The following is a 13,449-nucleotide window of genomic DNA, read 5'->3' on the forward strand; positions in this document are numbered from 1 at the left end:
TACAACTGGCAAAATTCCCATCATTATGACATTATCTATATTATAGGGGTCCCCAGAGGTGAAAAGTGCCTTCTGCTCCCATTTGCAATAGCATATCAAGTGCTGCATTTTTGCCATGAGGCCACCACTCATTCTTGTGGGGAAATGTGAATGTGGTGACAATGCAAGCATATGGGTGCTTCCCTAACTTAAATCCATTATAATCCAAATTTAACATAAATGCCCCCAACTGCTAACATGGAAAGAAAATACACAAGAAATTGTTCACAGAACTGTGCCGCTCCTGGGACTGTAGTGCTAGTACCTGGTGGCCAGCCAGATTTTACTGACAGGCTGGAAAGTGTTCTGCAGAATTTTGGCATCCAGCATTTGCCAAATAAATGAAGGAAAATGCTTCTCCCATGCCAAATCATAAAGCAGTACTTTATTTTAAAAAACATTTCATTTGCAAGCTACAACACCACTCGAAATTAAGACACAGAAACCCAAGAACAGGTAAATCATGTGAAGACCAATTTTAAGAGGGCAGGGAGAGAGATTTATTGAGTCACCAGATGTCCACTCCTGCACTATTTGTGCAAACCCTCCAAAAGCTTGTATGAAGGCTATGGATCTTGAATAAATACAGTGGTGCCCCGCAAGACGAATGCCTCGCAAGACGGAAAACTCGCTAGATGAAAGAGTTTTCCGTTTTGGAGGTGCTTCGCAAAACGAATTTCCTATGGGCTTGCTTTGCAAGACGACAATGTCTTGTGAGTTCCTGCTGGTTTTCTTCCCTTCCCCCCCCCCTTTTTCTAAGCCGCTAAGCCGCTTATCAGCTGATCCAATCAGCAGATAAGCCGCTAAAAGCCGCTAATCCGTCAATGGGCTTGCTTCGCAAGACGAAAAAACCGCTAGACGAAGAGAATCACAGAACGGATTCTTTTCGTCTTGCGAGGCACCACTGTAACTTATTTGATTGTCCTTTTATGTGTTCCTCCTTTAAAGGAATGCACAGCTTCTGTGCAATTTGAAGTGCTGCGCCTTTCAAATGCACAGAAATCAATACAGTGGTACCTCTGGTTACAAACTTAATTCATTGCAGAGGTCTGTTCTTAACCTGAAACCATTCTTAACCTGAGGTACCACTTTAGCTAATGCTGCCACTGTTCCGCTGGTGTGCAATTTCTGTTCTCATCCTGGGGCAAAGTTCTTAACCCAAGGTACTACTTCTGGGTTAGCAGAGTCTGTAAGCCGGTGTTTGTAACCTGAGGTGTTTGTAACCCGAGGTGCTTCTAACCTGAGGTACCATTGTAATAGCAAGTAGAGTCCAAAATGAGAGAAGTATATATGTCAGGGATGGGGAATACAGTAGCCATAGTGGCCATCCAGATGTTGCTAGCCCACAACTTCCATCAACCACAGCAACTGGAGCTGTTTGAGCTATAAGCCCAAAAACATCTGAAGGCACCCTCAGTTCTCCATTGTTGGTACATATGATAAAGGTTTTGAATGAAGCCATTCTGCATAGTTGATCTCGCTCCATATATGGATTAAATATAGATAAATATATATATTTGCCTCCAAGTCCTCAGATGCAAAATTCAGGTCTAATTCCCTTTGCAGCCCCAAGCAAGGAACTCTATTCTCTCTCACAGCCAGAAACTGAATTATGTCATTCCAAACAGCCCAAGGAATTGCAACCTCTTCTTATGGAGTGGGAGGAGGGAAGTAAGTTATGACACAACCTCATCTTCACCCTTACACATGCCCGCAGAAACTACTTCTGAGCTAACTCAAAGCCAACTAGTGGAGGAATTTTAATTTAGGCCACAAAGCCACAAATTACCCAGTAACTCATATCAGGTCTGTCTGAATACCTTCCACCCACTAGTATGAATACCAGCATCCCCTGTCACTTTGTCTCTTATTCGCTTCCATTTTCCTCAGCTATGACTCTTCCTCCTCTACCACCAATAGTTTCACTGGAGAAGTATCTTCTTTTACACACACCCACACACCCACACACACGCCTGTGACAGTATAAAGTATGAGTGTTCTACTGTGACAAGCCATAGAGTAGAACAGATGCATAACGTGCTTTACTCTGAATTACCTGACTCTGGTATGTTGAAATTCTGAGCCATAACGTTGGAATAATCTGGTTTCTCTTTACTGGATATAAAATATTCTAGCTTCTGGAACCTCAGAAGATTGTGCTTCCCAGGAGAGATATAGATAATGAAGGTCAAATAAATCTCTCTCTTGTTCATGTATTTCTAATTTTCATAAACTAACCTTCTAGCAGTGAGCAAGATATTAATGTCCCTTTGCTCAGGAGAAAGCAGAATCCATTAGCCATTCTGGATGAAGAACTACTCTTAAGGCCCTGAAGAAGCCCTTCAGGGTGGACCACAGTATTTATTTTTATTTAATGCTACATAAATGGCTCCTATCACTCGGGTATTAAAACACCTTAGCCATAAATTGATGTTAACAGATAACGTGAAAGCTGGAGGAAAAGGAAAAGGAGATACTTTGCCTTTAAAAAGCAAAGAACCCAAAAGGTCATTCACTGCCACTGTAACGCCTTTTGCAAGAGCCTCCTGGGTCCAGCATGCAGATTCAGGGCATGTGCACACAGAGATACATCTCTCCTTGGAGGCTCTGCTGCCCTGACTCAGAGTGTTTGATTTCTGCGAGCCACGTGGCTTCACTTGCTCTGATCCGTGCTCAACCTTAATTTTAAAAAGCCTTTTAAAACTTTCACAGTTTTGCTTTTCTCTTTCAGCTGAGACTTTAGAATGACTTTTCCAAGGATTTTTAGTACAGGTGCCCAAACTGGGAGTGGTAGGGGCCGTCCTTGCTTTCCTATTTTCCTCAACTCTGCTGCCTCATTTCTAAATTCATCTTTACAAGCAGGCTTTAAAACCAAACCAGAGGAAACAAAGCTAAATAGCAATTTGAACAATCTAGTCACTATTTTATCAGGCACCCAAAAAAGAGTCTGCAAAGCACAAATTTATTTGTAGGAAATGTGGTTTACAAACGCATGGACTATGACCAATACAGTGCAGGATCACTCCTGCTAAGCACCAACCAACCTAAGCACTCCCCACTAAAATTGGAAAATAGAATTCAATACCATTCATTTACCTGCAGTTCAGTAGCACAGCCGTTTATGTGTATGTGCAACCCTTAAGACTTTAGCATGGGCTTAACAGAGCGAAGAGTGGCATTGCCTCTGTTGCTCACAGAATGAGCCAGGACACCAGCCATTGGGTGTCCAATGGGTGTCCATCAATATACAGATGATACCCAGCTCTACCTCTCTTTCAAATCAGAACCAGTGAAGGCGGTGAAGGTCCTGTGTGAGTGCCTGGAGGCGGTTGGAGGATGGATGGTGGCTAATGGATTGAAGTTGAATCCTGACAAGAAAGAAGTACTGTTTTTGGGGGACAGGGGGCGGGCTGGTGTGGAGGACTCCCTGGTCCTGAATAGGGTAACTGTGCCCCTGAAGGACCAGGTGCGTAGCCTGGGAGTCATTTTGGACTCACAGCTGTCCATGGAGGTGCAGGTCAATTCTGTATCCAGGGCAGCTGTCTACCAACTCCACCTGGTACGCAGGCTGAGACCCTACCTGCCCGCGGACTGTCTCGCCAGAGTGGTGCATGCTCTAGTTATCTCCCGCCTGGACTACTGCAATGCGCTCTACGTGGGGCTACCTTTGAAGGTGACTCGGACACTACAGCTAATCCAGAATGCGGCAGCTAGACTGGTGACTGGGGGCGGCCGCCGAGACTCGATGGCCCTTGTGGTCTCTTCCAACTCTATGATTCTATGATTCTATGGCCACATAACACCGGTCTTGAAAGACCTACATTAGCTCCCAGTACGTTTCCGAGTACAATTCAAAGTGCTGGTGTTGACCTTTAAAGCCCTAAACAGCCTCGGCCCAGTATACCTGAAGGGGCGTCTCCACCCCCATCGTTCTGCCCGGACGCTGAGGTCCAGCGCCGAGGGCCTTCTGGCGGTTCCCTCATTGCGAGAAGCAAAGCTACAGGGAACCAGGCAGAGGGCCTTTTCGGTAGTGGCGCCCGCCCTGTGGAACGCCCTCCCATCAGATGTCAAAACGATAAACAACTACCTGACATTCAGAAGACATCTTAAGGCAGCCCTGTTCAGGGAAGTTTTTAATGTATGATATTTTAGTGTTTTTTGGTTTCTATGGAAGCCGCCCAGAGTGGCTGGGGAAACCCAACCAGATAGGCGGGGTACAAATAAATAATAATAATAATAATAATAATAATAATAATAATAATTATTATTATTATTATTATTATTATTATTATTATTATTATTATTATTATTATTATTACCGCAAGTAATAAAAAGCAGGGGCGGAGGACATGTTTCCATATCCACTATCCAGAAATACAGAGGTCTGGAACCATGCCTCTATTTATAATATTTTGCTTCCCTTTGAAGAACAGTCCTAATTACATTTAGCTTTGTAAACTTCCCAAGTATTAAATTCAAATTGCAACAACTTCTTCCTGGAACACAGCCCTTTTAAATCTCATTGCTCATTTTCCTTAAAGACATGCTGCAAACTGCACTTGAGAATGATATTAGACTCTCTCTCAAAACAGCCAATATCAAACAAGAAAAATGGTTTTGTGTTCACCTAAGTCTGGAAAGCCAATCTACATTTGCTTAATATAGTCATGATATTTCACCAAGGTAATTATACTCTTAGCTATCAGTAACAATTAAACTCTTAGACTTGAGTTGTTTAATAAAGGTCTCAAAATAAAACTGCACATTCCAAACATGAGGTTTCTAAATGTCAAGCAGGCAAGTAATGTCTCGTGATGAATATAATGATGAAACACACCATCAATCAGCATAAGTTATCCTGCCACAATATAAAATGACAGCAATATTACATTTGGAGTGCTGAGCAATTCTCATCACAGCTTTAATAGAAAAGGTACTGGCAAGAATGGAGATTGCAAAAAAGGCCATTAAGAATGAGCCTTGCAGCTGTTACATTTGGGTTGGGGAGTGCAACATATTATGCAGAAAGACTTAATTGTATGCAATGTCCATAATTCTCTTAGATGGAAAGACACAAGTGACACAAGATAGTGGTGTGCATAGCATTGGCCATGTTCGACACAAGCTCTGCACAAGGCACGGAAACCAGCAGAAAATGTTTCCACTTTGAGCTGTTCTGCCAATACAAGGCAAGGTGGTCAAAAATCTACAAGGCTGCTACCTAATCTAACCTCTGGGGAATTCCTTATCAGTCCATGGAAATGGTGCAGGTTCTAGGAGCGTCAGTTTGAGAAACACATTTCAGCTTTAAATGTAAAACTCTAATTCACTGAACTTATTCAAGGCCGCTCCCATGACAAGGTTCTCCCCACCCCACATTTCGAAACAAGAATCTGCTATGCAATCTACCTGGGGAGAAAAACCCAACTCCAATATCCAGTATATTTTTGTATTTTTTCTTCTTCTCAGTGTTTAAGAAACCATGTTTAAGGAGCAGTTTCAATATTGCAACACCATTTTCTGATAATGTTTTCAGCTCTAGGCTCTGGAAGGGTTATTCATACAATTAGCATTGGCAGTTGAGAAGATGCCTTCCAGATACTCAGCATAAATAAGCTGCTACAGTTGGTTGACCAGTGTATTTGTTGTCCTGATTTTCAAGAAAGTGGAAAATATATTATGTCATGCTTATTGCTGGGCCAGATTACAAACAATGTTTTTGGTTCAGCACAGCTAAAAGGAATTTACTTTCTTGTCTGGTTATAAAAACTTATCATTGAAATAGAATACAGTACTTACAAGCAACAGACTAACATCTCAGTTTTTGAAAGAGTATCTACCAGAATTGGGTATCAGCTTTACAACAAACACTGGCCACGTTATTGGCTAAGGAGGAGGACTTTGGAAACTTCCACTTCTGCTTAACAGAGACTTGTGCCAGCTGACGTTGGCTTGTTTAAATGAACCATAATATTAACAGTAGTTCTGGGTCCAGACAATACAGCAAGTTGTGGATAATGAAAATCAGAAGCAAAAAGGAGTGTGGGTGCTTAAAGCTCATTGCAGCTCAATTCAGTTCATTTCTCACTAAACTATAGTTTAGCATGGCATACAAATACAGCCAGTAACTACAATATCAGGCAAAATGTCATGTTTATCAAAAACACAAGTCCAGAAGTGTTAACCAGCTTGGCTTAACAGAACTTGATGCACTGTTAATTGCTCCAGAATTCTTATTATTACCTGACCTAAATTCAGCAACAACTGAAAGCTTATTTGTTTGCCAAAATGCTGGTTGTATAAGAGCAAGATGACTGCCACTAATACAGACAGGTCTGGTGTCAGCACATGGTATCTTGGGGCAGCAGCCAGGGGTCCAATATGCCATCCACATCAGGTAACTAAGTCTGTGAGTCTCTCTTTAATTTCCCAAAATAGCCAGGATTGACACAATGTTTGGTACTTCAGAGCATTGTGGGAAATTAAAACAGAAGCTCCTATCCACCCTTGGAGAGCAGCTGTCACCATTACTGCCAAGTAGGCTTCAGGAGTCCATCAATATAAACTGGTGCCCACAGGATAGCACCCTGCCTGGGTTCTCAAACCAGGAGTTAGCCCTGCTCTGAGAGCATGATTCATAGTGAGCTAGAACTATTTAAATGGCAAATGGTAGGAAAGTGGCCAGCAGAAACCCTGAATGCTCTCCATTTGGTGTTGTTAGGTTATAAAACAAGCTCAGTAAACTTGGACAGAAAGAAAAAAGTGTGTATGCATTACTTCTTGAAGTTAAATGGATTTCCTGGTTTTTTATGTAAAAAAAGTATTGCTTTAGAACATGAACCACAGAGAGAGAAATATTCCTCCTTAACGGTAACTGTGTCTAGGTAGGACTTTGGCTAATAGACTAATTCTCTATTTGTTAGTTTCTTCTCTATCAGCCCTGGCACTTTGAAACAGCCAGGGATCAAATACCTCAAGGTGCTCAACCTCGTCTTAATTAAAACAATTTCCTCCCTACAGGCTGCCTCCTGATTAGCAGTGCACATATAAATGACTGATAACCTTAATGTTCATTAAATGTGCAACTGTGACAGCCAAGATTTGCATGTGAAAACCTTCCCCCTGCCACAAGCAGAATCACTCAAACTTGACTGAAGATTTCACACTAGTGTTGTAAAACCCTGCAACAAGAATAACCTCCCTGCCCCCAGAAATGACTGAGCCATTTCAGCATTTGTTTTCCAGATGAAGAATGTGCTGTCCAAGAACACAGAATATAAGATGCTATCCTATACCAAATCAGACCATGGGTCCTTCTAACTCAGTATCACTCATGCTGGCAGGCAGAAGTCGTCTAGGGTTTAAGGCAGGAATCTTTCCCAACCCAACCAGGAGACATCAGGGATTGTACTTGGAACCTTTTCTATGCAAAGCAAGTGTTCCAACACTCTTCCTCTTTGGCAATCACTCGTAGCTGAGTAAAATTGTCAGAACACAGACTTTAACAGTGAGTCCGTAAGTGACTATGGAGGCCAATTCTGAATGCACACGTCCTTCCACAGTGGGGACATAGGTTTCTGGGCAGGAGTTGATCACGGTGAGGGTTTGCCAAACGTGGCTTCCTCTTAACACATTTCTTCCTTTCGTCTTGAGTTCGAGTGTCTTCAAAGTCCACAACACCTTTGGTAAAGGCTGTTTTTCAACTGGAGCGCTCACAGGCCAGTGTTTCCCAACTGTCCGTATTTATACTACATTTTTTCAGATTTGCCTTGAGAGAGTCTTTAAACTTCTTTTGTTGATCACCAGCATTATGCTTTCCATTTTTAAGTTTGGAATAGAGTAGTTGCTTTGGAAGATGATAATCAGGCATCCGCACAACATGACCAGTCCAATGAAGCTGATGTTGAATAATCATTGCTTCAACACTGGTGATTTTTGCTTCTTCCAGTACACTGGTATTAGTTTGTCTGTCTTCCCAAGTGATGTGTAAAAATTTTCGGAGACACCGTTGATGGAATCTTTCAAGGAGTTGGAGATAGCATTTATAAGTAGTCTATGTTTCACAAGCATACAGTAAGGTTGGCAGTGCAATAGCTTTGTAAACAAGCATTTTGGTTTCCCTACAAATGTCCTGGTCCTCAAACACTATGCACTTCAATTGGGAGAAAGCTGCACTCACAGAGCTCAGGCGATGCTGGATTTCGGCATCAGTGTCGGCCCAGGGGAAAGATAACTGCCCAGGTAGGAGAAGTGTTCGACACTTTCCAAAGTTACATCACCGAGTGGTGCTGCAGACAGGTTGTTTTGTGCTTGTTGATGTAGCACTCTGGTCTTTTGGATGTTGAACAATAGGCCAAGCTTTCTGTAAGCTTCTGCGAATATATTCAGGATGGTTTGGAGGTCATCCTCTGAGTGTGCACACACTACATTGTCATCAGCATACTGAAGCTCTATGATGGAAGTTGTGGTAACCTCACTCTTTGCTTTCAGCCTACTCACCACTAAGCTATGGTCCTTCCCCATATTAAATGTCATAGTCTTAGCAATGGCCACAACTATAAAGCTAATTTAAAACAATCTACAATGAAGAGTCTTTGAAATACGGGAAAGAAATCAAGTGAGAGTATCTTTGCAGCTACATTTTCTTCCACCCTCCAATGCCTAAGGATCAAATGTCCTGGCAGTGGCACCAAGGTTATGGATCTCCTTTCCTTGGGAAGCCCGGTTGGCTCCCTAGCTATTTGCCTTCAGGCATGCAACGAAGGCATTCCTGTTTCATCAGCTGTTCAGCTTATCTTACTTATTCTTCTGTTGCTGGTTCCAATTTCTTTTAGCTCTATTAGTTGCATTTTAATATGGTGATATTGCTGTACATTGTGTTTTTAAATTGCTTTAAGTCTCCTTGTTGTTAAAAGTGGAGGTAAAAGTTAAAATTAATTAAATTTCATTCTATTCATGAAGAAAAGTGATTGGCAGTAGGTTCAGACAGATAAAATGAAATGCTTCTGCACACAATGCATAATTATCAAATGGAATACTCTGCCACAGGGAGAAGTGAGAAGATAATTAGGCATGCTTTGGCTGACCACTTTGGGGAACTGGTTGCTTGACTAGTTGGTATATTCTAACATGCATCTAGACACCTTTTGTACAGTGTATCTAAAGCAATGCTGGTTCCAAAGGTAGTATATGGCTTCTCTGACTAGTAGCCATTAATAGCCTTAACCTCAACCAAAGCTTGATGGCTTAGAAATGCATCACTATCCATGAATAAGACAGTTTCTTCCAAGTATGCATTTCTGTGTTTACAGTGGTACCTCGCAAGACGAATGCCTCGCAAGACGGAAAACTCGCTAGACGAAAGGGTTTTTGGTTTTTTGAGTTGCTTTGCAAGACGATTTTCCCTATGGGCTTGCTTCGCAAGACGGAAACGTCTTGCAAGTTTGTTTCCTTTTTCTTAAAACCGTTAAGTTGCGACTTGACTTCGAGGAGCAATTCATAGCACGCGGTGTGGTAGCCTTTTTTGAGGTTTTTGAAGACTTTGGTGATTTTTGAAGCTTTTCCAAAACTTTTCCAACACCATGCTTAGCAAGACGGAAAAAAAACCGCAAGACGAAAAAACTCGCGGAACAAATTAATTTTGTCTTGCGAGGCACCACTGTACAAGATTCATGATATTATTCTGAAAGAGCCAAGGACAGGCACAGGCAAACTCAGCCCTCCAGATGTTTTGAGACTACAATTCCCATCATCCCTGACCACTGGTCCTGTTAGCTAGGGATGATGGGAGTTGTAGTCCCAAAACATCTGGAGGGCCGATTTTGCCTATGCCTGGCCAAGGACAATCAAGTTTCTTATTTTTCCCTCCCCTTTTCCATTTTCAGTGATACTCACAGCAACACAGTCTACCAGAGAAGCTACTAATTAGATCATTAAATATCAGTCTGGGTTATAAAGCTTTCAGTGTAAAGTTATTATTTTTAACAGGTGATATATTTGCTCAATTTAATATCAAACTATATGATCATTTTATTTTAATTAAAATGAAAACCTTTGTCCTAGGGTTATATAGCAAGCTGTGCCAAGAAAACAGTGTTTATGTACTTATCCCATAATTCATTATATGTATCAGTTGAAAAGGTGGAATAAAATGACCACTGATGGAGTGGATACTTTAATGCGGGCTGCATAGAATTCAAGATATGTTTAGTAGTTGACAACACTGATATTACAGTCTGTCTACATCTATGTCACAGATGGATGGTTTGCAACTCTATGATAAAAACTGTTAACTTCTGTGTGGTGAGCCAGTACACAAACAACTCTCCAGAGAGTCTTCATGCAATCAGATTTAAATCAACCCCCCATGTCAGCTTGTCATTTGAATCCTCCTATAATGCAAAGAAGATAAAACCAATATCTGAACAAGATGCCAGGTGTGTGCTTTTAGAAAGACAGAGATGAAAAAATCACAGATATAGATTACAAAGACTGCTGGTATCTTGAGGTCACTGGCATATCAACATCTGTAGTCTCTGCATTGTTTGACTACTTTTCTCCCCTGTGTGTCATTTAGTATCTTCTGGAATCACAGCTACTAAAGTGTGTTTTCCTTTAACTAATTGGAAAATAAATGTCCATTTCATTTATACAGTATAATGCTAGAACCTCATATTTGGCTCTACACACAAATTCTAAGAAACAAACAAACAAAAAATCAGTGCAAATTTGAAGTCAGTTGTTAAAATCAGTTACAGATAGGTAGCCGTGTTGGTCTGCCATAGTCAAAATAAAAAAATTCCTTCCAGTAGCACCTTAAAGACCAATAAGTTAGTTCTTGGTATGAGCTTTCGTGTGCATGCACACTTCTTCAGATACACTGAAACAGAAGTTGCCAGATCCTTCTATATAGTGAGAAGGTGGGGAGGGGTATTACTCAGAAGGGTGGTGGGAATGGGAGATTGGCAGATAGCTGAGATGAGCCTGTTGACGACTCTTAACGACTGTAATAGGTCTTACAGGAAAAGGCAAGGGGTGAGAAGGTGAGAAATGGCTTAGCTAAATAAAACTAAATAAAAGAAAGGAGTAGCAACCTCATCCTTTTCTGGACTTCCCAACATGTAAATGGAGAGCAAAAACAAGATCCATACAGGTGACATACCTTTATAAGCAGCTGCACTCGTTTTTGCAAGCACCTGGCCATGGATTCGTGCTGCTCACGTTTTTTCTTCTCCTCCAGTAGCAGGCTCTGGGTCTTCAGCAACTCTTCTTGCAGTTGCTTCCGTGCCTTTTCTAATAGTCTAGCACTAGGAAAGACAAAATTATCAACACTGAACTTCTATCAACCTGACGCTTGGCGGTTTACTACAACTGGCAGGGGATAAAAGCACTTTAAAATGGGAATGACCACTTACAACTCCTTTCTAAGCTTCATTCCCTAACCACTCTCACTTGCCACCAGCAACCAGGCAAACAGTTGTTCATAAGCATATTGTTGCATTGCACATTCACATAATGTTATTATTAAACCTTTGCATCCTACTTTTATTTGGGTGTGTACAAAAGGGCTTTGGAGACCCATTAATAGAATATATTGTTATGTGGCTCCAGTATTTTCTCTTCTAACATAGCCATGCCTACAAGACACTCCAAATAGTTGTGTGAGGAGTACCTTCTATACCTGAGATCTCAGAACCATAGCATTTATGAATGAAAATTAAAACATCACACTTTGTATCAGTGCCCAAGCATGCTGGGGAAAATAATGTGTGTTACCTGAAAATTTTCTCATGATATTGTTTAAAATTCTGATATTTAAAACTTCTAATATTTAATTTATGTTTTAATTTTTATGTTGTATATTTTGATTTTTAGATGGTGAAAAGCAGAATATTTTTAAATAAATAAATATAAATAACCATCTGTTTCTTTATAACAAGATATTTCTGTCTAAACTATATATGTATGTATGTATCTCTGACAAACCGAAACACAACTCTAGTATGACTGAATAATTTTTCTCTTTCCAGGCCTGCTTTTTTGTTATCATAGGAAACTAAGCATGTACTGACCAGGAATGTCAATCAAATCCTCCTCCATCCACCATCTGATCCATATTTACATCTTAAATCTTTCAATGAATCAAAGAAGTATATGAAGGTTCCAGTTCAATTTGAAGCTATTCATATAGCAATTTAATAGAGTGTAAAATAGATTATTTCCATTGTCATATCCAGGTGGGAAAGTTAATCACAAAGACTATAAATCTACTGCAGAAAATGGCTAATTTAATAACCGGAACATCACTATGCCCCTGCCCCCTTCTCTGTTTTAATTAATTAGTTACACAGAAAATGAAACCTTTGCCATAGAGTAGCATGTACATCTTCTTTTAAGAAACTATTATGAATACCAGAATTTAAAAAAAGGGAAAAAAGAAAAAAGACTCTCAAAAGGGGAAAGAGATGGCTTTTCTCTCCCTTCCAACTGCTAAGATATCAAAACACAGATTAAAAGATCCAATTTGATGCATGGTCATTCTTGGATAAACTAGCTGTTAGATGATACAACTGAAAAAAAATGCATAGAGCTGAAAACAAAATTGGACTTCCAATTAATTTTCATTCTAGTTGGCAGAATGAGAGGACATAGAATTGGCAGGCCATGATCCACACTGGAGACACAGCAGTTGAGCCAGTGCCATATTATTTTACTTATGCTGTTTCAATTATGTGGGAGTTAAAATAATTGGCATAAATTGTTAAAGGAACAACACCCGTCTTAAACTTAACTGGTTTAAGAGCAAAGGTGGCTAACCCGTGTTCTGCAGTAAAGACCCAGTCAATGAAAAGATGGAAAGTGGCCATTCAGCCTACAAAGTTTTGTCTTATGGCCCACTCATGAAACAAAAGTCACTGCTCTTTAGAGAAGAATCTCTGAAGAGCAGACAGAGTGCATTATCTCCCGATCAGGAAGATCAGAACAGTCAAAGTGATCTTTTATCTATCATTTCAGCATTAACCACCACAATGCTAAGATCAGAGATAAGCCCTTAGGGAGATAAAAGATCCCTCTGGCTGCTCTTTAGAGGTCCTCTTTAAAAAGTAGCCAGAGAGATCTCTTACCTCCTATCTTAGCACTAAGCACCCCAGTGCTAAGACCAGAGATAAAAGTCTGCTGTCTGCTATTAAAGAATAAGCAGCAGGATTTCCCCCCAGTGCTACAGAAGAGGTGAATGGAAGCTCTGCCTTTTACTCTGCGCAAAAAGATATGTACAAAGTAAAAGGCAGCGTGTTGATCCACCCCATCCCAGCACAGAAATATAGAGGGCTTCAAATGCTGGGCGTGTGTGTGTGCACCTCTGCATGTGTGTTTGTGTGTGATTATGTGCATGTTTCAATGTGAGAGTTC

At 40.7% G+C, this 13,449-nt stretch overlaps 1 protein-coding gene across 2 annotated transcripts in view; it reads right to left on the reverse strand.

Moving 5' to 3' along the window:
- MAD1L1 (mitotic arrest deficient 1 like 1) overlaps positions 1 to 13,449 on the reverse strand; it is a 456,900-nt gene that overhangs the window by 320,545 nt on the left and 122,906 nt on the right. For both annotated transcript variants that reach the window (XM_081169503.1, XM_081169504.1), the window contains exon 11: positions 11,201 to 11,345. In XM_081169503.1, coding sequence (XP_081025629.1) covers positions 11,201 to 11,345 — 145 coding nt within the window. The remainder of the gene's footprint in view (positions 1 to 11,200; positions 11,346 to 13,449) is intronic.

This window comes from Podarcis bocagei (genome assembly GCF_964188305.1).
Source record: "Podarcis bocagei genome assembly, chromosome: 14".
NCBI classification, from domain to species: domain Eukaryota; kingdom Metazoa; phylum Chordata; class Lepidosauria; order Squamata; family Lacertidae; genus Podarcis; species Podarcis bocagei.